The sequence below is a fragment of the Carettochelys insculpta genome, chromosome 2 (genome assembly GCF_033958435.1).
Source record: "Carettochelys insculpta isolate YL-2023 chromosome 2, ASM3395843v1, whole genome shotgun sequence".
Taxonomy (NCBI): domain Eukaryota; kingdom Metazoa; phylum Chordata; order Testudines; family Carettochelyidae; genus Carettochelys; species Carettochelys insculpta.
This window is the reverse complement of record NC_134138.1, coordinates 43,961,281-43,987,640: the sequence shown is the minus strand read 5'-3', so window position 1 is coordinate 43,987,640 and position 26,360 is coordinate 43,961,281. Positions and strand designations below refer to the sequence as shown.

Below are 26,360 nucleotides of genomic sequence, written 5' to 3'. Positions count from 1 at the left end.
AGGTAGGCAACATCGATCTAACAGTGTCCCATGCTAAGCCCTTGAAACAGTAGTTTTGAGAATTTGGTCAAGGATCTGATTCATCACTTCCAATAGAGCACCATTCAACCATTCTGCCACGGTCTCTGCCCCTTCCTTCTACCATCACCACAGACAAAGGGGTTTTGGAACTCATGGAAAAAGGACACTCCATTCCTTTCAACTCTACGCTCCCTACCTTCCCACTCCCTTCCCCCCATTCCCCATCCTTCTTCAGGGACCCTTCTTATGAGAATCTCCTTGACCCAGAGGTCCAACACTTCCTGAGTTTGGGGGTGGTTGAGTCCATTCCTAAGGAATTCTGGGACAGGATTGTATTCCACCTACTTACTTACTTAAGACAAGAGTTGGGGATGGAGACCAATTTTGGATCACAGGCCACTCAACAAGAATGTCCTTTATAGGTGATTTAGGATGGTGACTCTTGCTACCATTATACTGGCCTTGAACAAGAATGATTGGCTCTCGGACCTCAACCTACAGGATGCATATTTCCATATCACCATCGGTCTGGCTCACAGGTGCTTCCTTTGCTTCACAGTGGGGCGCTCGCACTATCAATATTGAGTCCTTTGTTTGGCCTTTCCACTTCATTGCATATGTTTTTCATGTGGTGACTGCTTATCTTCATTGTCAAGGGGTAATCCTCTTCCCTTACCTGGATGACTGCCTCATAAAGGGACCGTTGCTTCACGAAGCGTGACATATGGTGCATGTTACCACGCACCTCCTACTCAGCTTGCCTACAGTTCATCCTATTCAAGCGCTGGAATTTATAGGAACTCACATGAACACCTTCACAGCCATGGTGTCCCTGCCTGTTCAACGGTTCACACTTTGTGCAACCTCGTTCAGGCACTGTGTCTGTCTCCTACCTTTATGGTACATGCCTGCCTGACGTTACTGGGCCTTATGGCCACCACCACTTATGTGGTTAAACTATCCAGGCTCCATATGCACTGCATTCAAACACGGATGACCTCATGCTGTACCCCAGCCAGGGTCTGCATCCTTAAGTTGCACCTCCATATGTGGCTCTTTCATGGCTCCACAATGCTGAAACCACATTCCCTGAAGGAGTAAGGAGAATCCTCATCAACAGTAGATGGGAACTGACATGCAATTATTACCCTTATAAATGATGGTGGTTTTCGCACTAGATGGACTCCCACCATTCCATGTCTTTTCATACCTTGCCTTTGCCTATCCTTTTGGATTACCTTCTACACCTGCATGAGTCAGGCCTTAGCCTCAGCATGGTTTGGGTGCATGCTGGAGCCATAGTGCATTTCACCAGTCTGAAGAGGGGCTTTCATTCCTGGCCCATCCTATCACCCAACATTTTTAATGGGCCTTTGGAATACCTTGACATCAGTCTGCTCCCCTAGTTCCCTTACAGGACCTTAAACATGTGCTTCACTGCCTTATGAAGCCATCCTTTGAACCCTTAGCGAAGTGCCCCTGGCTTTACCTGTCTATGAAGGTCTCATTTCTTGTGGTGATCATGTTGGCCAGGCATGTTGGGGAATTGGCCACCTTGATGGCTGAGTCCCCCTACACAATCTTTACCAAAGATAGTCACTTTGCAACCTCATCCCAAGTTTCTACCCAAGGTTTCCTCATCATTCCGTATTAGTGAACTGATTCACTTACCTGCGTTTTTCCCAAAGCCTCACTCTGAACCAGTGCATGCAGCGTGGCATATGTTAGATGTCCATTGACTGTACAAAGCCGTGGTGCAAGTCCCCCTGGCTCTTCCTATCCTTCGCAGAATGGTCCAAAGACCTGCCCATCTCATCCCAAAGACTTTTTCACCTTTATCCACACTTGTTATGCACTTCATCATAGAGAGCTGCCAGGAGTCATCTGGGCCCACTCAACCTGGGCTGTGTCTTCCACTACCACCTTCCTCAAGAACGTACCTCTCATGGACATGTGTAAGGTGGACCCATGGGTTTCCAGTAACATGTTTGCTTGGCACTGTGCTCTCTCTGTGTTGTCTACTGTGATAGTGACTGAGTTCCAAACCCACCTGCATTCTGCAGTTACTGCTTTATAGTCACCCAGAGTGGAGCACCCGTGGGGATGCAACTAGAAGAAGAGGAAATTACTCACCTTGTGCAATAACAATGGTTCTTCAAGATGTGTGTCCTGGTGGGTGCTCTACTTCCTTCCCTCGTTCCCCTGCTTTAGTGTGTCTTGCTTTGTCAGGTAGAGAAGGAACGAAGGGGGGGACACATCTCGAAGACCCATCATTACTGCACAAGGTGAGTAAATTCCTCTTAAATACATTTCTTCTATGATCTCCCTAATTCAGTAAAAAGGAAACTTGTACCAAAATTAAGAAGCAAAATATTTATAAAGCATGAATATTTTCAGAAAAATCTGTTTTAATAACATGGGGAAATTTGTAAAGCGCAAAGTTACCTGCTGAATAAAAAACCATTCAGTGAAGGGGACAAAAATATACAACATAGGCTTAAACTTTGAAAAACATGAAACATCTGAATACATAAAACTTAAAATAAAGAGAGTAATTTAATTCATAAAATGCAAACTTTGCCAGACGGTGGTTTGTATTTTTTGTGAAAGGTGCCCATTTGTGTTTAATTTCCTATTGTTTTCTTCTTTTTATAGATAGACCTTGAGAGATCTGCCATCTTTTTAAAGACAAATACACATTCATCTGAAAAGCAATTCTGAAACACTTGAGCATATCCTATGAGAGAGTGAGGGTATGGGGGAGAAAGGAAGAGCTCCGTCCCCTTCAAAAAAAATATACAGTTTTAAAATTAGGTAGGTAAGCTAAGTGTATCAGAACTAATAAAAGAATTTAAATTCTCCAAGACTGTGTCTACACTAGCCCCCTTCAAAGAAGGGAGTATGGAAATGAGCCAGACCGGGGAATATCAGTGAGGCACTTCCATGCATATGCAGCTCTTCATTGGCATAATGACAGTTGCGTGAATTTTGAAGTGGCTATCTTCAAAGGGCTGACAGGCAGTCTAGGCATGGGTGCTTCGAAATACATGCCCAACTTTGAAATTCCTTTACTCCCAAAATGAATCAGGAGTAAGGGAATTTCAAAGTTGGGCACGTATTTTGAAGTATCCGTTTCTTGAATGCCTGTCAGCACTTCGAAGTTGGCTGCTTCAAAATTTGCATGGCTGTCATTATGCTAATGAGGCAGTGCATATGCATGACAGCACCTCATTGATATTTCCTGGTCTGTGTCATTTCCATGCCCCCTTCGAAGAAGGGGGCTAGCGAGGACACGGTCCAATTGAAAAATAAGAAAAACGAACGCTATAAAATTAAAAGAATAGAGAGTGACAAATTCATAGCGCATCAAAATTGGCATGAATCTCAATTTGGACTGAGCTCAAAAGTATCTTTAGGTTTAAATAAGTATTCTTTCTCCATTTCCTTGACCCTCAGTTGGCCTCTACTTCTTGATATCTTGTGATATTCATTTCAGGATCTTAACTACGGCAGCCTGTCCTTGGCTGGCTGCTGCCTTCAGATCTCACATGCTTCAGTGTTTCCTCTGTGTTCTAATGTACTTCTGAGCCAGGAATCTCTAATGCACATGAATTTAGAATAAAATAGCCATTCCAGACCTAACTGAAGACTTCACAGTGAAAACATCTTATGTGTGAGCTCATGAAGAAGCCAGTTATGGGAGTGTGTGGGAAATATATTAGGAGGTGGAAGCCATGCTGAGGAAGAACCATGTGGCAGGATTATGAGAGAGGAATAACAAAGATTCAGAGTCTTTGGCATTCTTGGCAAAGAAGTTGGAAGATGGTATTGGTGTGCAGAAATTACTTTTTTGAAAGCAAAGAAATGTCTTTTGTTTAGGAAGCATGATTGACTATCCAAGTCCTTTCATCTGAAAATGATGTCTGCTGCCCTGACAGGGTATTCCTCTTCTCTGATCCTTCTGTTCAATTTTATACAGGCATCTAAATCAGAGTTCATCTTCTCATATATGGGTTCTCAGAGGAGCAGGGTTGTGTGTAAAGATGTAGGAGAATCTGTGCATGATAGGGTGAGTAGGACACAGGGCATGAAGATTAATTGAATATGAGCTGTTTGTGAAGGGCATGGGGAGAAGTGTAACTTGAAATGATAGGAGCCTGGCAGGGGAAAGATCTCTGCATACGAACAAATCACTTTTTGCTTAGCAGAAAGGAATACATCTTTTCTCCTTCAACGCTTAGCCAAACAAACATCCATGGCGATAACTCGCCATTTGATCCATTCCTGTGCAGTTTCAATGGCTTGACAGCACAAGCGTTCAACATTGGAATAGATTTGATGAAACCATAAAATAGGAGTCTGTCTCTGGGACTCCTTCCACTCCTCAGGTGCTGGAATTTTATCACAGATGTTAGAATGGAGTGACCATAAACATCTGCTTTACAAATGAAGTCATTCCACTTTGTGCCCAATATGCAAGTGTTGGCTGTTCATGTAGAAAGCCTCTAGTTTTTCCACGGTTTGAGTGACATAATGACCATGTTTTGCAACCATACAGTAGTATGGAGAGGATACAGTCCAAATAGATGCTGAACATGGTTATTACATTGAAACGTTAATTCTGTATGTGGTAAATGACCCCTGGCAGGTGTTGCAATGCCAATGCATTGGAGAGTCTCCATATGAGACTTGGAGGAATTGCTAAATATAGAACCCAAATAGCAAAAGATGGAGACACCTGTGACTACTTGAAGACTGGAGCTGTGGGCAGACCTGGTTCGACATTTCAAGCATTGTCTTTGGCCTTAAGACAGGCAGGGCGATTAACCTACTTTTACAATTAGGTCCCAAACAGAACTAATCCAGGCTCATGTCTTTTTCAATAAGATCTCTGTCATTGACATTTGCAGCACAAATACGTGGGCATCAGTCTATGCTTTCACTAAACCCTGTGCTTTAGAACAATGATCAACATCAGATGCGCTCTTTGGCCTTAAGGTTGTTATCCACCATCAATAGATGAATGCCAAAGCTACTTCCTCTACTGAGGGTCACTGCTGAGCAGCCACCTAAAATGGAGCAGACACACCTTGAAGAAGAGGATAGGGTTATTCACCTTATTAGAACTTGGGTTCTTTGAGATGGTTGTCCATGTGGGTGGTCAACTAACCTCCTCCTTCTGCTCTACTTCAAAGTTTTAGGCTTATTCTCAGAAGTAGAAAAACAACAGAAGATTGTTAACTGTGCACTGCTTTGTAACTGCGTAAAACTGTTAATGCAGTCTTCCCCCACCTTACGAGGGTAATTTGTTCCTGAAAAACCCCTCTTAGGGCAAATTCTTGTAAGTTGAAAATGTAATTACCATTAATTTCAATGGGAAAAAATTCTGTGTGTTCCTGAGCCCCAAAATTTACACCCATTTATGCTAAAACAACACCAAATCCTATTAAATCCGGTGCAAGGGGGCTGGCAGGGCAGAGCAGGGCACGGGGGGGCAGTCTGGCCTGAGCGCAGCTTAGGTTAAGTGAGGAGGGGGCGCTGCCAGGGGCTGGCCATGTGGGGAGCTAGGCTGGCAAGGGGCGATCCCTTGCTTGTGTGGGGCTCTGCAGTGGAGAGGCCCTGCCGGCAGCAGATGAGGTGGCAGTGGCGGGCAAGCCAGGCACAAAATGGGAGGGAGCATTGCAGATGGCGAGCAATGCCCGAGGAACAGCTTCACAGGGTGGGCAGCGGCAGCCCCCTAGCAGCCCAGGGGGTGAGCAGCAGCAGCGGGGCTGGGATGGGCTGCGCGCCCAGCATCCACGTCTCACAGAGCGGCATGATCTACTGCCAGGACTCGGACAAGTCTACCTCCCCACACCAGACTGCCGCCCTCTTGCAGGGCACCGCCAATGCCCTGCACAGCCTCTTCATCAAGACCAATAAGGCCAACTCCGTCCCCTCAGTGCTTGCCTACCAGAGCCGCCAGCCTCCAAATCGGTCCTTGTACATGCAAAGAAATGCCTCATAAGCTGAAGTAGGGGTATTAAATGAAACTTTGTAAAGTTGAATTCTCATAACTCGAATGGGCGTATCTCAGGATATGACTGTCGTCTGTCCCATGGTTTAGTAATCTCACATAGTGGTTAGTATTATACACTCGTACTGCTGTAGGTTATAAAAGTCCCAGTTCAGGATCCTACATTGTCCCAAACACTGTATATATACGTATTACTGAAAGACATCAAATCACTTAACTGTGATATTCTTGCATGTGTTCTTCATGAGCAATGGGAATGCTAACCAGGGCTTCAACCAAAACATTCTTTGTTTACTCACAAAGCTGTCAATTCGTAAAGTCAGTTTTCCCCAGCAAACATGGACAGATAATAAAATAAACGAAAGGAAAGAAAGTAGGAGCAGGGAAATAGGCTCTTATCAGTAGACTTGGATGTATATTTGTGATGTTAGTTGAAGCTGAATATTTTCTTGGGCAATGTCGATTGGTCAAATTTTCTCCTCTTTCCTGATGTTAGAAGCCATCCAAGAAAGCATTAGCCATGCAGGCAACAGCAAATCTAGAAGATGTTCAGATATGTTGTTGAAACCTTAAAAAATAACATAACCTGATACCCAGTAGGGTTTATACCCATCATACTCACAATTTAAAATGAAGAGTAAGCAAATCAAAGGCATGATAGGCACTGAAATGCCAGTGAAATAAAAATCAATGATAAGATGAGCAGATTTTAATTTTTCAGTTATATAGTCCAGGGGTCAGGAACCAAAATAGCAAGAAGAGCCATTTTTTTTCCCCCAAATTCAGTAGAAAATTCAAAAATTCAAGAGCTGCAGTGCATGTGAATATGAGACGGTCCTTAATAAACAATGTCAAACCGTACTTTTTGTAACCCTTAGGAACAATGCACACTTGTAAATTGTAATGCAATCTGTGTTTACTGCAGGATGTTCACAAATTTTTTACATATTCTGTTTCCTCACACGTTACATGTACCACTATCTTGCTGACTTTTACTCCTGAACTTACTTTAATTATGCCAATTTTACCTCATGTCCATGTTCAGTTTTCTTTCTTAAAATGCATGTTGCCCTTCACAGCAGGAATGCCACTATCTTCCGTTTCCTTTTCAAAACCAAGACTTTATTAGCAATGCTATCAAAAAACAGATACAGGATCATATCCCACAATGCAGTACATATATTAAAGGGGGAGTTATCCGACATTTCAATATCACATATCTTTTGCTATTTACATATGAGTTGTTCGTTGTTGGGCTTTTATACATGCACTGTTTATTGAAAACAATCAGTAGGGTTTTGTTTTTCTTTTCAGTTATAGCATTCGAAGCTGCAAAGACCGGTTATTTGGTCTTCCCACGGCAGCAGTGCCAAAATACTGATATATTCAAGTTATCCATGGCTCTGCTTCTTGGAGTCCCCCAGCATATCTCTTATGGTAGGGTGAGAAACCAAAGGTGCCCGAGGCATGGGTGCCTTGGCTACCTCAGCCCAATAGGCAGAAATTCAATAGGGAACTCCATATGTATGTGCCTATGTGACAAGGTTCTCTCTGTGAGCCCCCTACAAATCACAGCCTCAGTCTCACATCCCTTTTCCGTCTGCTTCATAGTAGACCTAACAGAACCTCTCGTCACCTCACAAAGGCCAGATTTTACCCTCTGGCATGCACACACATACTGTCTTTCCCATGTTCACTGCAGAACTCCCTGTAGGCTGGACCATATTCACTAGTGGTTTTGCGAAGAGAGGAGCTGATGAGGTGGGCTAGCATTATTGTAAAATGGAAGCTATAGGACTCAACACTTTCGTCATATAATCTGAGCAAAACTCCATTAAGTTTTCTTGAATGAGGGAACTAACTCTTCATGTGTCTAATTTTAAATGTTCAAAAATGGCCAATGGCCAAGACATTGGTAGAATATGCATGTGAGAAATTTGTAGGTCTGCAGTAATTCAGCTAGAAGAACATATGCGGGTACAATTAAAACAGGAAAAGTCAAAAAAAGTCAGGAAGTCTTATGTTAACTTTTCCACTTGCAAATTTAATAAAGATTTTACCATGAAACTATATAGAAATTTCAGTCGTCCTGTGGAAAAGTTGTTGTCATCTTAGTGCATAAGTGCTAAGTGCAGGGGTGTTATTTATGAATACTGCTACACTCAATACACTAAGTTTAGACACACTGGAAGGTGGTCTACAAATGATCAGTGTATAAACACATTGTTGACAGTATATCTAAATCACCTCTTTTATAACTTTTTTAAGTGTTCATGTGACATTTCTGAATTATTACATAATGTGATTGGTTGTTGAGAATATGCAGTTGATATTTCTGCTTTTGTAGGCTGATTCTATACAAGGTGGTGATGATTCTCCATTCTCAGACTCTGTTACTTTGGAACAAACAACAAGTAACATTGGAATAGCAAGTGGACGTGTTAGCTTGTGGATGCAATGGATGTTGCCAAAAATTACTGTGAAACTGTTTGCACCACATCCTGGCAGTAAAGGCACAGGTATTGTACACAGAATCATCTATTCTAATTTAATTAAATTTAGTATTTAAAGTGTTCAGTTATTTTATGCTAAAACCAATTGTTATTTAGAACAAGCATCCACTATAAAAAGAAACCTATATCTGTCAGGTGTTTTAGCATACTGCAGTATGCCAGCATGAATGGGATCAGACTTCAACACAACCGTTTTCACCTGAATTTGGCAGAGATTGGGACTTAGTCTGAACCCAGAAAGTGGTCTGGGGGGTTTTTTTCTTTTTAGTTTGTTTTTAACATGAAAGGTTATTCTTTTTTTTTTTCATGGAGCTGCTTTATGAGCCATCCTTTATGGGTGACAAATCTGAGGAATTGTCCCAGACTGAAGTATCATTAGAGGAGGTTTTGGAACTAATTGATAGGCTAAACAGTCACAAGTCTCTGGGACCGGATGGTATTCACCCAAGTGTTCTGAAAGAACTCAAATGTTAAATTGCGGAACTATTAACGGTGGTTTGTAACCTATCCTTTAAATCGGCTTTGGTACCCAGTGATTGGAAGACAGCTAATATAACACCAATATTTAAAAAGGGCTCTAAAGGAGACCCTAGCAATTATAGACCGGTAAGTCTAACGTCAGTACCGGGCAAATTAGTAGAAACAATAGTAAAGAATAAAATAGTCAGACACGTAGAGGAGCATGATTTGTTGAGCAAAAGTCAACATGGTTTCTGTAAAGGGAAGTTGTGTCTTACTAATCTATTAGAGTTCTTTGAAGGCATTAACAAGCATGTGGATGGGGGGATCCAGTAGACACAGTATACTTAGATTTCCAGAAAGCCTTTGACACGGTCCCTCACCAAAGACTCTTATGTAAATTAGGTGGTCATGGGATAGGAGGAAAGATCCTTTCATGGATTGGGAACTGGTTAAAAGGCAGGAAACAAAGGGTAGGAATAAATGGTAAATTTTCACAATGGAAGGGGATAACTAGTGGCGTTCCCCAAGGGTCAGTCCTGGGGCCAATCTTGTTCAACTTATTCGTCAATGATCTAGAGAAAGGGGTAAGCAGTGAGGTGGCAAAGTTTGCAGATGACACCATACTGTTCAGGATAGTCAAAACCAAAGCAGACTGTGAAGAACTTCAATAAGATCTCAGCAAACTGAGTGATTGGGCAGCAAAATGGCAAATGAAATTTAATGTGGGTAAGTGTAAGAATAATGCACATTGGGAAAAATAACCCCAATTATACATACAATATGATGGGGGCAAATTTAGCTACAACAGATCAGGTAAGGGATCTTGGAATTGTAGTGGATAGTTCTCTGAAAACATCCACGCAGTGTGCAGCGGCAGTCAGTAAAGCAAATAGGATGTTAGGAATAATTAAAAAAGGGATAGAAAATAAGACAAAGAATATCTTACTTCTCCTATATAAAACTATGGTACGCCCACATCTTGAGTACTGTGTGCAGATGTGGTCTCCTCACCTCAAAAAAGATATATTGGTGTTAGAAAAGGTTCAGAAAAGGGCAACTAAAATGATTAAGGGTTTGGAACGGGTCCCATATGAGGAGAGGCTAGAGAGACTGGGACTTTTCAGTCTGGAAAAGAGGAGACTGAGGGGCGATACGATAGAGGTATACAAAATCATGAATGGTGTGGAGAAAGTGAATGAAGAAAAGTTATTTACTTGTTCCCATAATATAAGAACTAGAGGACACCAAATGAAATTAATGGGTAGCAGGTTCAAAACTAATAAAAGAAAGTTTTTCTTCACACAGCACACAGTCAACCTGTGGAACTCCTTACCAGAGGACACTGTGAAGGCCAGGACTCTAACTGAGTTTAAAAAAGAGCTCGATAAATATTTGGAGGTTAGGTCCATAGATGGCTATTAGCAAGGGGTAAGGTATGGTGCCTAGCCTTTTGTTGAAGGCGGGAGATGGATGGCAGGAGACAAATTGCTTGATCATTGTCTTTGGTTCACCTCCTCTGGGGCACCTGGCATTGGCTACTGTCAGCAGACGGGATACTGGGCTAGATGGACCCTAAGGATCAGACTATATTAAATAAGAATTAAAAGTTTGTTAATCATTTTAAATGATATAAGACTAAAGTTCGTGCATCAGCAGCATGAAAGTTTCAGTAAGAATTTCTTGCAAAGGTATATGCCCAACACTAAGTTTCTATACACAATTTTGCATATTCTATCGACTTCTTTTAAAAATTGTGTTGATTTATATACGATCTGTGGGTTTTTTGCCAGCACTTTCTGAAACTGAGTACAGGCACCTCAGCCTCCCCAACCATCGGACTGGCTGAGGGGTGGGAGAGCAGGTGGGGAGTTGTCTGAGTGCTGGCACTTTATTTTTTTTTTACGCAAACACATAAATCTAACAATCTCTATAATTACAAATAAGAAATTTAATGTTTCTAGCTATTTTACTTTGAAAATAGCTAGAAATATGGATTAATGGTAGATAATACACAATTTACTTCTGTTACTTTATTGTTTGAGAAATACAGGTTGAACTTCTCTCATCGGGCACCCTCAGGACTTGGCCAGTGCCGGATGAGAGAATTTGCTGGATCACGGGAGGTCAGTGTTGTCTAGCTGCATTGCCAACACTTTCACTGATTACTGGGCTCTTAGAAGACATTTGGGGTAAATTACAGCTAAATAGAACACTGAGAACTGGGATTGGGGTTGTAAACAAATTTTATGAGACCACAGGAAACTTAACTGCACCTATAATCAGTGCATGTTGCCAGACAAGAGAGTGCCGAATTAGAGAGATTCAACGTGTACTGTTTTTACAATAATATGATTTATAAATAACTTTTCAGGCAGATGTTGTAAATCACTCAATGATTTTCAGTACATATTTTCTTACACTGCACTCTTGATATCCTTGCTAACAAAATGTACTTGTGCCCTGTTTACAAAAATGAGCAAACTAATCTGATTGATGTTAAGTTTTAAAGCAACGCAACAGATGCTTGACAACAGAAACTTATCAGGAAACAAATCTGAAAATTCTGTAGAGATGACAATGATAAAAATATTTGGCACTTGTAGAAAATGTAAAGTATTTTTATTGATATTACGTAAATTATCCCAATCACCACAATGGTTGCCAGGTATGTACTATTATTCACGTTTTATATTTATAGATGAGTATACCAAAGCCAAAAGGTTAGCCCTGTCCAAGCCCTCAAAAGAGTGTTTCTGCGAGAACTGGGATTATTGCTCGAGAATTCCTAGCTTTCAGTCATATTCTTACACCTCAAAATCAAGTCGCTCTTTGTTGGTGCTGTTATATAATTTGAGTTCTCCAGTCTGTTTATTAGTATCTTAGGCTATAGAGACAGCTGTCCAGAGAGCTGCCATTCATGTCAATATCAACAGTTCTCACATATCAAAAGCAGTAATCTATTACATTGATTTTTAAACAAAAATGTATGGAACAAAAGTCCTGTACTCATTCTTCCTCCTGCCTTCCACCCAAGTTGCAAAGGGAAGATGTTCTGTTGTTTAAATACAGTAGTTCAAAACAGCACATTTTTTTCTAGATTCAGTTAACAGCCATCACAGCCTCGTTAGCATAGTGAGGTGTAGGAGCACTCTTTACTTAACGATGTACTGTTCTTTTTCTGATGTAGAAAAGTAAAATAAGCCATCACTGCTTTCAGTGACTTACTGTGTGCTGTCCATTTGGACAATACAGTGAGATCAAATCATGCACAATAATGTCTCAAATAATTTAACACTAAATGTCTCAGGTTTAATTTTTATACACTGCTTTGTAAATGTTAACATTGCTTTTATGTTTTAAACTGAGTCAGTGTCTTGGTCTAATTTCTGCCCTTTTACCCATTTGATTACATAATCTGAGGAGTCTATTTAGCAATACATGAGAAGGGGTTATTGTATTTATTAATCACATTAGTCTCTCTTCAAATGGATGTTAGATTTTAAATCTCTCATGACAGGTATCTTGCAGGTGTTGGCTGTAAAGTGCCATGTATGGGTTTTGTTCTGTATAATTCCACACAATTTTAAAAGAACATTAGTGTTTGCTGCAAGGTCAAGAACTCAACAATTAGGAAATGCCATGATTGAGGCTACCTTTGCAGCCTTTAATTAACCCCATTTCATATGTGCCTTCAGATAATCTTTAATAACATGATCACAGACTATTTTTCCATATAATTTTTATTGAATGGACACCCAAAATGACAAATATTAACTTGATATTGGTAACATTTTAAGTGGAGCTGCATTAATACAACTATGAAAGAAATATTCAACCAAGAGAAGTATTGATATTTCACAGTTTCTTATTATTTAAGCAAAATGTTTAGGATTTGACAGGAAATGTTATCCATCTTGTCACTGGCACTAGGTAATCAGATTGCGAAGTGTCTGTTGCTGCTAAACTCTTGTCTGCCTGGAGTTACCTAATCTACATGCTTTTATACTGCATTCATCACTGCAGTATTGGATAAATTGATATTTTTCCATTCTTATTTTCACATTTTTCTTATGTTAATATGCTTTGCAGCAGAGTTGAGCCTAAACCAAAACAGTCTGTGTTTTTAAGAGAGGCTTAGATTCTGAAGTTTGATCTAAGTTTTGTGACTGGTTCCTTTCTGTGTGGTATTTGAACAAAAATTCCCTTAAAAAAACCTACAGCCTTGACATTTGCACGATGAGAATTAGAGATCCAAATGCAAATTGTGGTGACTCATGCACATATCTGTTTTATGAACTGTTTTATTTCTGTGAGCTATGTTTTAGTCATAACACAGAATTCTTCTTTGAGTAATTGCTCATGTGCATTCCAATTTGGGTGTGTGCTGGGCGCATGCCCAGTTGCCGGAAGCTTTTTGCCCTAGTCGGTAGCCCTAGGGTCAGTGCGGTGCCCCCTGGAGTGCCGCCCGTATAGCTGCCCATATATACACTGACCAACCCGCCCCTGGCTCAGTTCCTTCTTGCCACACGGTCGGTTGCTGGAGCTCCCTTGTTGAGTGTTCGCTGGTAGCCTTTATTGTTTTAATTAGTTGTAGATAGTTATCTTTCATTGCTAAACAGTTCTTCTTAGCACCTAGTGAGCCGAGGTGGGCCTTTAACCACCTCAGCACCAGGGGATGCCTGGCTTCCCAGGGTTTAAAAACTGTCAAAATGTGGCAAACAAATGCCCAAAAGTGACACGCATGAGGCGTGTTTGAGTTGCCTCAGCGAGGCTCACCTCTGGGAGCGCTGCTCTATGTGCAAGGCCTTCAAGCCTAGGACTTTAAAAGATAAAACTCAAAGGCTGAAAGTTCTACTAATGGAATCAGCCTTCCACCCAGACATTTCCCCAGTGGGAACTCAGAGCGCTGCATCGTCGGTGCTGTTGGAAACTTCCTGGCACTGAGAGCAGGACTTAGTGCCTAGCGCCTCCAGGCACCGTAAGAGCCAGTCCCCAGTGCCTCGCAGAAAGAGAAGACGGGACCAGGGTCAATCCCAAGAAAGGAGGCGGCAAAGGCAAGCTTCGGGGGAGTCTGCCAGATCGCACCGTGACCAGGGTCATGAAGTGTGGGTGTCGATTCCAGCGCGAAGTGGGAGCGCACGCTCTCCCAGACTGCCCTCAATGCCAGAGGCCTTTAGCGCTGCGCAAGTCCTCCTGCAAATTACGATGCCGCTACAGACGCCACACTGGGAGCCTTCACCCCCCAGTTCCAGGTGCCTGGTCAGGCTCTAGGGACCCCGGCACGGTTCCTGACGCCAGTGAGACCCCAGCAAACAGTCGCCTGCCTTGGTGCCATGCAGACGGTGCAGAGCGCACAAGAACCAGCGGGAGCTACGGGACCCTCAGCACTGCCATGGTCATCAGCGTCGGAGTTTGCGTCGGAGTTGGACTCATTTTACTCCATCTCAGCTCGGAGTGGGAGTACAAGGTCATCTCGACACAGCAGGCATCGAAACCGTTCCAGATGCCCCTCAGAGTGGGGAGTGGCAAATGCCCCCAAGGTGCCCCACAATGGCCCTTCTGGACCCCGTGGGCAGTCCACGAGGCACAGGGGTGGGATGTGGGACTCCCATTCAGGACGCCTGGCACTCCTCATGTGCCAAGATTAGCACCAACTGCTGTTTTGGTAGCCCTGCCAAGAGAGCAAGCGGAATTGCCTGCACTGGCACCAGTAGAGTCAAAGGAGACCCAAGCGTGGTCACTGCCCCTGCAGCCACTGGGGACAGTGGTGCAGTGGGCGCTGGCACCGACAGAACCGGTGCCATCCCAGGTGCAGAATGCCCCCGTCTTTATGGCACCGTACCAGAGACCACTAGGGGGGGCCTTCACCCCAGGCACTGAGCACGGCACTGCAAACCATGGTGCCAGGGACTCAAATGGAAGTGTCAGAACCCTGCACACTGGTGAGCTTGGAGGGTGTGATGCCCTTGTCCTCGTCCTCCCCAGATGAGATGCTAGCTGGATCCTTGGCATCCCCGGTACTGGAGGATGGAGGAGCATACCAACAGCTGTTGAGAAGTTTGAGGGTGCAGGCAGAAGAGGTCACGGATGAAATAGACCTTGTTACAAACGTCCTTTCAATGTCTGGACCATCCAGAGTGGCACCGCCTATTATAAAGACAGTTGCCAACACAGCAAAGACAGCGTGTCAGACCCCGGCCTAAGCCTTGCCCACATCCAGGAAGAATGAGTCCCAGTATTTTGTCTCACCCCAGGGAATTGAACATCTGTTCATCCATCCTCCCCCTGACTCCCTTGTCGTGGATGCTGTGAACAATACGAAGAGGCAGGGTGTCCAGGGGCTCTCCTCAGAAAAAACAGAGGCCAAAAGATTAGACCTGTACAGTGGGAAAATTTATTCTACAGTTGACCTCCAGTTGAGAATTGCTAACCAGCAAGCCATGGTTAGCAGGTATGCATACAATATGGCCAGCTCCATGGACCGTTTCGCTGAGCTGCTCCCGCCAGACACCAAGTCAGAATTTACAGCTCTGGTAGCAGAGCAGAGACTCATATCTAGAGCAGCACTTCAGGCTGCCCTAGATGCAGCTGATGTGGCCACCAGGGTCATGGCCTCGGGTATAGCCATGAGAAGGGAGGCCATGTCTTCAGGTCTCAGGACTCTCCCAGGAGGTGCAGCAGTCCATTCAGGAACTCCCTTTTGAGGGCCCCTCCCTATTTTTGGAAAAACCTGACAAGAGGCTTCATAGTATGAAGGACTCCCGGACCACCCTACGCTCACTGGGTCTATGTACAGCGGCAACCCAGAGAAAACATTTTACCCTAAGGCCCCAGTTCAGATAGTTCCCACAACAACAACAGGATGGGAACAGGAGAAGGGGCTGCTATAGTAGGAGATGTCAGGGTTGCCAGACACAGGACCAGAGCCACCAGATACCCCCACTGGGGTCTAAACACCAGTTTTGATGGGTCATTCGAGAGCGACACACCGGCCACCCCCACAGTTCCAGATCAGTATTTATTTTCATCCCGCCTATTGCCATTCTACCAGGCATGGTCCACCATAACATTGGACCAGTGGGTCCTCCACACAGCAGAAGAGGGATATGCTATCCAATTTTCTTCCTTACCCCCCTTCCCTGTCCCTCTTCAGGGACCCCTCTCGCGAGACGGATCTCAGGCAGGAGGTAGGGACCGGGACCATCCTACAAAAGGGGGATGAAGAGGAAGTTCCCCAAGAATTCTGGGGACAGGGATTTTACTCCTGCTATTTCCTAATCCCAAAAGCGAAAGGCGGGCTATGGCCAATCTTGGACCTGTGAAACCTGAACAAATTTGTGAAAAAGATAAAGTTTCATATGTTATCCCTGGGCATAATCATCCCAATGCTGGAACAAGGGGACTGGTTTACCGCTCTTGACTTACAAGTTGCGTATTTCCATAAAGCAATTTATCCACCTCACAGGTGGTTTCTCCAGTTTGTGCTAGGGAAGGACCATTACCAGTTCACAGTCCTTCCCTTTGGCCTCTCCTCAGCGCCGAGAGTCTTTACCAAATGTATGTCAGTAGTGGCAGCCTTCTTACGCAGGCAGGGAGTGCACCTGTTCCCTTACCTAGATGACTGGCTGATCAGAGGTCAGTCACAGAGACAGGTGATGAAACATGTACAGCTGATAAGAGAAACTATCGGCACGTTAGGCCTCCTAGTGAACGAGGCAAATTCTGTGCCAGCCCCAACTCAGGTCATGGAGTTTGTGGGTGCCTGACCAGATGCAGAGCAAGCCAGGACCTTTCTGCTCCAGAGCAGGGTCCAAACCATGGTGTCTTGCATCCAAGGCCTGATCAGGTGCCCAACCATAATGGCCAGGGGACACCTCAGGTTGTTGGGACACTTGGTGGCATGCACATTCGTAGTCCAGCATGCCAGGTTATGAATGTGCCCCTTCCAGCTGTGACTCACCTCAGTATACAGACCTGTCAGGGACAGCATAGACAAGTTTAGGTACATTCCCCCCAAGAGTGTTAATGGCATTACACTGATGGCTAGAAGCTGGGTTGGTCTGCATGGGAGTGCCCTTCAATCCCCGCAACCCTTCCTGTCCCTGGTCACAGATGCCTTGGACCTGGGCTGGGGGGCACACTTGGGGGACCACCAAACGCAGGCCCTGGGGAGCAAGACAGATGCTCAGCTCCACATAAGCGTGCGGGAGCTAGGGCGGTTTGGCTGGCGTGCAAAGTGTTTCAGAGCAAACTGAACGGGCAGTGTGTCGCAGTCAGCACAGACAATTACTATGGCAATGTACTGTATAAACAAACAAGGGGGTGCATGCTCGTTGCCCCTGTGTGTCGAGGCCCTCACACTCTGAGACTTCTGCATCCAGCACCAGATTCTCCTTAGGGTGTTCTACCTGCCTGGGGCTCTCAACTCCCTAGCGGACTGCCTCAGCAGGTCCTTGATGGACCAGGAGTGGTCATTACACACCAAAGTACTAAGTTCAATTTTCCAGAGGTGGGGACATCCCCAGGTAGACCTCTTTGCCACTCATCTCAAAGCGAAGTGCAGGACATTCTGCTCTTACCAGAACCAAAGTCCAGGCTCTTGGACAGACGCCTTCAGCATTTGTTGGTCAGGTCCATTGCTGTACACCTACCCACCGATACTGCTCATCCACTGAACACTGTCGAAAATTCGGTCGGACCGAGCATCAGTTATCCTGGTGGCCCCAGCCTGGGCTTGACAACACTGGTACTCGACCCTCTTGGAGATGTCCATTCATGTCCCGGAGCTGCTTCCGCTGCACCCGGACCTGCTGACATAGGAGGAGGGGAGACTGTGGCACCCCAGTCTTCCAGGGGCTGCATCTCACAGCATGGAGGCTCCTTGGCTGAGACCGGTTGAGCTGGCCTGCTCCGAACCTGTCAGGGAAGTATTGTTGAACAGCGGGAAACCCTCTACGAGGGTAACGTGTAGCCAAATGGAAAAGGCTTACCATATGGGCCACTCAGAAGGGGTTGCCTCCAGGAGAGGCCCCAATACCATGTATCCTAGACTACTTGCTGGCCCTAAGCCAGACAGGGCTGTCATTATCCTCCCAAAAAGTGCACGTGGCAGCCATTTCAGCGTTTCACCCAGGGGCTGGGAGGTCATCGTTCTTCTCAGACCCGGTGGTAAAAAGGTTCATGATGGCAATGGAAAGAGTCAAACCACAGGCTTGGGCACCCCTGCCAACATGGGACCTTAATTTGGTTTTGTTTGAGCTTATGGTTCCCCCATTTGAACCTCTCACCTCCTGTTCTATGTTGTTCCTTACCTACAAGGTTGCATTCCTGGTGGCCATTACCTCAGCCAGAAGGGTGTCGGAGTTCAGGGCCCTGATGATGGACCCACTTAATGCGGTGTTCCACAAAAATAAGGTCAGGCTGAGACCCCACCCGGCGTTTCTGCCTAAGGTGGTCTCTCCCTTCCACATTAACCAAGACACCACCTTACTAGTGTTTTATCCAAATCCACGTCTCCCCTAGGGAGCAGAGTCTACACACCTCAGGTGTCCGGAGGGCACTGGTTTTCTGTATGGACAGGACCAAACCCTTCCGAAAGTCGCAGCAGTTGTTTGTTGCAGTGGCAGACAGGATGAAGGGGGACCCAGTCTCTTCTCAGTGGATCTCCTCCTGGATAGTGGCCTGTATCAGAGAGTGCTACAAGCTGGCGGGGATTCCCCCCTCCCCCGATTAGGGCTCACTCCACTAGGGCGCAGGTGTCCTCTGCGGCATTCTTGACCAAGGTCCCTATCCAGGACATCAGCAGGGTGGCCACTTGGTCTTCCATTTACATGTTCACAGCACACTACGCAGTTACGCAGTGCACATGGGAAGATGCTGTGGTGGGCAGGGCAGTCCTGCACTCCTTTTGGGGCTCTGACCCCACCTCCTAGACATTGGCTTGTATTCACCCAAATTGGAATGCACATGAGCAATCAGTCAAAGAAGAAAAGACAGCTACCTGTTCTGTACTTGGTGTTCTATGAGATGTGTTGCTCATGTCCATTCCAAAACCCTCCCGCCTTCCTCTTTGTCGGAGTAGCCAGCAGAAAGGATCTGAGCCGGGGGGGCGGGTCGCGTGGTGCATATGTGGTTGGCCATACGGGCACCACTCCAGGGGGCGCTGCACCGACCCTAGGGCTACTGGCTAGGGCAAAAAGCTTCCGGCAACTGGGCATGTGCCTGGTGCACACCCAAATTGGAATGGACATGAGCAACACATCTCGAAGAACACCAGTTACAGAACAGGTAACGGTCTTTTACTGTAATTCATGGACATTCATGTTAGTTATCACTGTTTATTGCAGAGATTTGTGTTGTCAGTGAATTAGAAGATCTCAGTGCCTCGGTGGATGTCCAGGATGTATACACCAAAGTCAAATGTAAAATAGAAAGCTTCAACATCGACCACTACAGAAGCAGGTAATTACCGGAAGTCATCCTATATTAATTCCACTCTGAAATAAGAAAGCACTTTTTTTTTTGGAGAGAATTATTATTTGATTTTTAATTAAAAAAAAAACACTGTGATAAACTTTAACTGTACTTTTGAAACAGCAAGTAATTTGCTTGCAAAAGTGGGTACACATAAACCATTTCAGTCTTCAAGGAGAAATATTTTGTGTGTATGTGGACACCATATAAAAACTGGTATTTGTTGGACTAAATCAGTAGCTGTTGCCCAGATGTTTGCAGTGGGATGCCTCAAACACTATACTGTAAATGTATTCTGGCAAATCGTTAAGTGTCCAGGCTTTTTATGTCTCCTATTTGGTATGTCGTTTAAGACATCAAAAGGAAAATCCTAACAAAAGGGATGTTTTTGTTAAGGAACATAATGCAGTGAAGTAAGTTCATTACCATTGTAGCAGAAACTAGTTGACTACACCTGAGAAGTCTTGACAAGTTCTGAGGGAGTCATGTATGGTGTTCACGAACTGGATACTGGGTTGTCCTAGAGCAGAATCTGTGGAGGTATGTGGGAGGTGGCAATTAAGAGAAAATGAGACTATTCTCAAGTGTCTTTCCATGGGGGAAAAAATTTACACACAGTCCATTAAAATATTTTCAAGTTTATGATTAGAGTGAGACATTTTAAAAAAAGCCTAATGGATTTAGGAACACAAATCCTTTTTGCTTGCACAGACTTGTATTCTAAATTCCACAGGCTGCCATAGTCTTCCATGAGCATGACAGCAAGAAAATTCAGTGTTAACCTGTCGTTCTGTCTTTAGCTCATTTATCAACTCATTTCAGAGCTAGTACAATGAACAAGACACTACATGGTGTGTATGAAAAAGTCATTCTAAATTTTCATTCTTTTGTCTGAAATAGAAATATATGTACGTTTGGATATATTACGATAATTAGTAATTAAACCTTGTATTTTCTTTCCAGCAACATCTATTGCAGTCTATGCCATAATGCTCTTAAATATATTATCATACATTAACCTCTCATACTATTAACAAGTTACTTTTTCCACAGGTTCTATGAAAGGCTTGAGAGGTTCTTTATTCAGGATAGTCTGAAGCTTCTTTTCATCCCAGTAATGTTCTTTTCTTTGCTAAAGTTACATTGGGTTATTATTATGCATAATTACATTGTCAATTCCAGTTGCAATCCAGAAACTATTCAATGTACACTCTATATGTGACTAAATTTGGTGTACTCAAACTAAATGCAGAGAAAAGATAAGGTAAACATTCTGTTTTCCAGGCCAGGGGAAGGCTGGCAGTCAGGACATTCTGAAGGAATATTTCTACAATGCAAAGAAAAACTTGTGGTGAGATTTCTCTAGTGGAATAAGAAGCTTAACAAAATAACTGTTCTAAAACATAAATAATATCGTTTTTCTTTGTTCTCAGACACATTCAGAAGAATGATTGCAAGAATTGTAATACAAAACATGTTTACCTCTTCATAGCCAATTTTGTGCTCATGAACAAGTAATGTAAATTTAAAATGAAATTGGATTCTGTTTTCTTTTATTCGTTTGTTCTTGTAATCATCTTCTGTGCTTGTAAAGCTTTTTGCTGAATTTTTAATTCCAAGCAAATCAAGTGATAAGTCTGCTTTCTCTACAGAATTCTGTTAGATTTTCATTCCATGACCTCTTGCTTGGATTGTACTTTCCGATAAATGATAGATTTTCAAATTTATATTTTTGTGCCAGTTTTTCTTTTGATTTCCTTGAATTTGGGAAATTCAGAAGGTCTGTTTGACACATGCTATATCTCTCAGCAGCACAGAGCTATGCAAATTTCAGCATTTTTTTTTTTTGCTTATGGCTTTTGTTTTGTTTTGTTTTCCTTTTTGTCTTTTTCCTCCTCTCTGTTCATCTCCTCAAGCCTTGAGGAAGACTGTTGGTCTCTGGGGCAATACGGAGGTGTATTCCTTTCGTGTACTGACAAGCTGAACAGACGTACCTTGTTGGTTCGACCCATCAGCAAGCAGGACCCTTTCAGTAATTTCTCTGGCTTCTTTCCTCCTGTAAGAAATCCTTTTAAAACTTACACTACAGAACTTCCAGTAACGAACGCAAGTAGGAGAAAAACTATCTCAAATGTCATTTATAGTTTCTCATTATTTGTCATTTATATTTTCTCTGTACTGAATATATTTATCTGTTTAACTCCCCTTTTGTTTGCTGGCAACAGTTGTCAAATTCCTTTTGTCTGGGCCCAGGAAATAGTGTTCTGTATGATCCTCTAAAATATACACTGTTGCTACTTGGAAGAGTGGCAAAGTTAGAATTCCACATTTAAAGTAAATAAGGCTCTAATCGCACAGTACACTTAAAGATGAGTAAGCTTAAGCATGTCAGTAGTCCCATTGAAATCAGTGGAGCTGTTCAAATACTTTAATAAGTATGTATGGAAGTGAACAACAAGAAGTCCTGTGGCACCTTATAGACTAACACATATTTTGGAACGTAAGCTTTCGTGGGCAAAGATCTGCTTCATCAGATGCATGAGCTTGGGGGGGAGGTTTTCAGGGGATTATTTAAAGAGTACGGTCCCAGTAACAGGGAGGGCCAGAGATCTTTAAATACTCCTCTGACACCTCCCATTAACACATGGTTTGAACCAGGATGCAAATTTTTTGGGACACTATAGGGACTCTTTTGCATACTTGGCTTAATCTAATTATTGACTCTCTCCCCACACGCTCCCTGGCTCTCTGACTTGCTCACCTTGATAATTTTTTCTAATTTGTCAACCTTGATTACTATTTTTGGTTCTCTATGTCTTTAAATATTGAGTCTGTTCTGGTATGGCTACGGTCTGAAGAAGTGGGTCTGTCCCACGAAAGCTCACCTAATAAATTATTTTGTTAGTCTTTAAAGTGCTACTTTACTGCTTTTTTGTTTTAATTGTTTCTCTTGTTTCTCTTTTCTTTTTCTATTTGATTAAAAGTCCTGAGCAGGTACAGGAGCATAAAAGGCTGAGATGAGCTAACCTCTGTGCCTGTTGTTAGGCTTGGCTCAACTCCCTACTTCGAGCATTACTGTCTGATGCATGGGGCTTCCGTGCTGCTCAGGCTTACCTATACTCTGATGAGGGGATATGGTCAAGCCAGATTTGTAAAAGTGATAATTGCAAGCTGGTGCACAGGTTCACATGGTTTGGCTTGGCATCACCACTATAAGGGGGACAAGGCAAAGGTGAGCGGTCTTGTGAGTCTCGAGTCCAGGTTGTAACTCTTGGAGCAGGGAGCTGAGCCCAGTGAGCCCTTCAGGATAGGAGAAGCGTCAACCGGGCCAGGGTTTTTCTGGATCAAAGTGGACAGGCTCACTAAACCCTGAACTGCTGAGATGTCCTGCTTCACATTAACATGTCTACACTTTTGGAAGCATGTAGGGTACATGTAGTTACACTTGAGTGAAATGCATGCTGCATTGACACAGAAGTGAAAGGCTTTGGCAGAAAGGAAGCAGCAAGAAAAGTTTCTGTTAGTGGGAGTCTTTCCCCATAGCCATAGCCTTTCCCTGCTGTGGAAAAGGCTCTGAGAATGGGAAGACAACAGGATAGTACACTGCTAAAATAGCAGGTAGGGACGGGAGGCATTTCTTGGGCATGGGGCAAGTCATGTCAGGTGCATACCTTAAGGCTCTGGTGCGTCTTTACCTCAGAAGTGCCTCACCATTCACACTAAAATTTATACCTGTACTGGAAATGACATGCAGTGTTTTTGCTGTGCATGTCGCCGCAAGTGTAATCATAGCTTGAGTGCTTTCAGGCAGCTTTGCTTAGCAAATTTCTCGAGCATATTTAGCTAATGTGTACAAAGGATTGTTATGGCTCAGGACAGATATCCACACAGGTGATTAGTACAGAGGAGCTAGTGTGGACTTTTCCTAATGTAGACACTCCTTGTGTATTCCATCTCTCTTATTCATAGAAATAAAAAAAAATTAAAATAAAAATGCAGTCATACAAATTTTCTACCAACTCCCATTGCTGTTAATGGGAATAAAGTCCTGAGCAGGTTACATCGAGGGTCTTTTCTGTCAAGTGTGATAGATTGTATAGAATAGTTTTATGTTAGTGGAAGTTCTGTTCTATTTGATTTATATCTTGTCATGAGTACATCCAGCATTCTATTACTTATTCTAGTTCTTTAAATTTGTTCTAATAAGAATGAAAGCTAACTTACTAATTTGCTACAATTCACTTAATCATATGATCTTTCAGCTGCTCAGCATTCTTACGCTCAAGTAATGAAACACTATTTACATGATATAGTATGCAAAAACCAATCTGATTTTTTGCTTTCCTTTATTATTAAAATTGTTTAATTGGTTTTATTAGTTTGTTAAAATTCTCACTTTTTGCAGTAGCTCACTCAAAGCCATCTTCCAGTGACAAATATAGTCACATACTGTAGAAGATTTTTCAGAGGTGCAGATATCAGTTGGGAGCCTAATACATTCTAACAGTCAATTGGAGTTAGGCATCTAACTTCAAAAAGTTCCTTTCAAAATCTTTTCTTCCATTCAAAGAAATCGTGCAGATTTCTGAACAATAAAGTGATAAATTATTAAATGTTTTTAACGTATTGAGATGAATTATTTAGTGTATAGGATGTAACAGTATGATGGGTGTTCAGGAGGAACTTGAACTGCACTGCTATCTTGCCACCATTGGAACACAGTCAACACTACAGAGAGAATGAAAGGAGATCGAAGTAGTAATAAACTCTCTAAAACAAAGGAGGGGTAATGAATTGTAGATAATTCTAAATTCATTCACAATTTTCAATAATTTCAGTAAATTTTGAAATTCTGAAGTTCAAGACATATTTCAGGTAGTAATACTTGAGGGACATTAAGCTACCAGGCTGTAGTCCAAATGATTTATGCCCAGCACAGATGAACAGAAAAAACAAATATTTGGTGTTGCTAAAATATGCAGCAGCTCCAGATTACAATGGGCTGTAATAACGTGTGGTCATACTATGAGATAGGGGACCGTCCTATAGATTTAAATAAACTTTTCCTTCTGTTGTTTGGGGAAAGTAGGAGTTTCTTCCCTCCCTTCCAAAAAGGGGAGAGGGGAACCACAAAAACCTGAAAACATGATCTAATAGAGACATAATGACATTTTCTCTCTGTGAAAGATGTTAACTTTTCTCTTTACAGCAGTTTTCATTTTTGTTTCTTTTTCCTGGAACAGACAACTGCAAAACTTTTAGATGGCTCACACCAACAACATGGATTTCTGTCTCTCACTTACACAAAAGCTGTGACAAAAAATGTCCGGCACAAGTTGATATCAAGAAATGAAAGAAGAGCTGTCCATAAGCTATCTGAAGGACTTAATGATGGTTCTCCTCATTTTCTTCATGAGATCCTTCTTTCTGCTCAGGCATTTGATGTTGTCCTATGTTTTCCTTTGCTTAATGCAATTGCAAGTATATTTCAAGCAAGGCTGCCAAAGAATCAAAAAGAGAAAAGCAAATCATCGGGCCAACCCATGAGGACTCATACTCTAACATCTCGGAATTTACCTCTGATTTATATCAACACGGGTGTAATAAGAGTCTTCTTTCCCAAAACTGAGGAAATGCAACATTATACAGGAGGTACTATCTGCTGCTTGGATATATTTATTATGTGAAACATTTATTTCCTACAGGTTCTTTGAAAGTTAAACTCCAAACATGAAACAGACCTCTCAAGCAAGTTGATTTGCATTCTAGACAGGTGAAATCTAGTCCCTTTGACCAAAAGGTTCTATCTCAGTTATCTCACTGCTCCTTGTAATAATGGTATATTTAGGAATGTCCCTAGGGCTCCAATACTGTAAGGCACAGAGATGGAGAACGTAATATGATACACACTAGATTTCTTAAGAGTTGTGGAAATTGGTAATTTGAAGATTTACCTTTGTCTGTCCATAGCTGTGAATGTGATGAAGGAGTTGCATTAAAGAGAACTTAAACCCTTAGTCTGCAGTTAGATCTGCAAGAGTTGACTCTTGTGCCATTACTTATCCCCTTTGAGGCCAGGAGGTGTTCATATTGGTTCAAGAATCCACCTGCATCAGATGGATCCATTTGCCAGTGCAGGACCTTAGAAACAATGGTAGGAATTTATTGTAAACCCTTAGGACTTACCTACGCTGACAGCTATTTTCAGAGTTCTTTAGAGACCTTTGTTTTCAGGTTTCAGTCCCTGAATTAGTCCATCACAGACTGATTATCTGTGTGCACACTGCCAATGTGGATTACCAGTTTGCTAAATTGCCTTGATTTAGTACAAATTCAAAGAGTACTAAATCAAAAATTGTTTACAAATTGTTAACATAGATGAGCAGGGTCCACAGTCAGCCAGTCTGTAGTAGGCTAATACAAGACAGATTCACACCTGAGCTTGCCAGAAACTAAATGTTCATGTTAGATAAGCTCTCAAACCGCTAGGGAGACGGATGGGCATTTGGAAAAATGGTGGATGCAAAAGCCTTGTGTTCTCTCAAACCTGTATTCTTAGTCCCTGTGTTAAGTGGCATGAGGCCCACCTCAAAAATGTTCAGTCTTGATTATATATCCTGAGACTCAATCAATAAATTATGTGATAGGGCTGCATCCCAGAAATCCTCTTGGGATTGTCCCTGGAGTGCTTATTAAGTCACTGATGCTTTCCTGCCCTCTTCCTCTCTCAATCACCCTGATCTGGACCAAAAGCTCTGGTCTCCCATAACCAAGGCACAAAGTTGGAGTTACTGTTCCCCTGCAGAGCAACACAGACATTGAATGGTTCAGCTCCTGGAGAGCTCAGTTATAAGACCCATTGACAACAACCAGGA

At 43.0% G+C, this 26,360-nt stretch overlaps 1 protein-coding gene across 8 annotated transcripts in view; it reads left to right on the top strand.

Moving 5' to 3' along the window:
* Window positions 1–26,360, top strand: part of VPS13B (vacuolar protein sorting 13 homolog B) — a 903,527-nt gene that overhangs the window by 554,306 nt on the left and 322,861 nt on the right. For 6 of the 8 annotated variants that reach the window (XR_012644370.1, XM_074986872.1, XM_074986870.1 and 3 more), the window contains 4 exons: window positions 8,385–8,556; window positions 19,359–19,473; window positions 21,402–21,543; window positions 24,729–25,137. Coding sequence is in view for 7 of the 8 variants with exons in the window: in XM_074986872.1 (XP_074842973.1) it covers window positions 8,385–8,556; window positions 19,359–19,473; window positions 21,402–21,543; window positions 24,729–25,137 (838 nt within the window). In the remaining variant the exon portion in view is untranslated. Of the gene's footprint in view, window positions 1–8,384; window positions 8,557–19,358; window positions 19,474–20,769; window positions 20,837–21,401; window positions 21,544–24,728; window positions 25,138–26,360 lie in introns of those variants that run through there. The other 2 variants (XM_074986873.1, XM_074986877.1) reach the window with 2 other exon arrangements.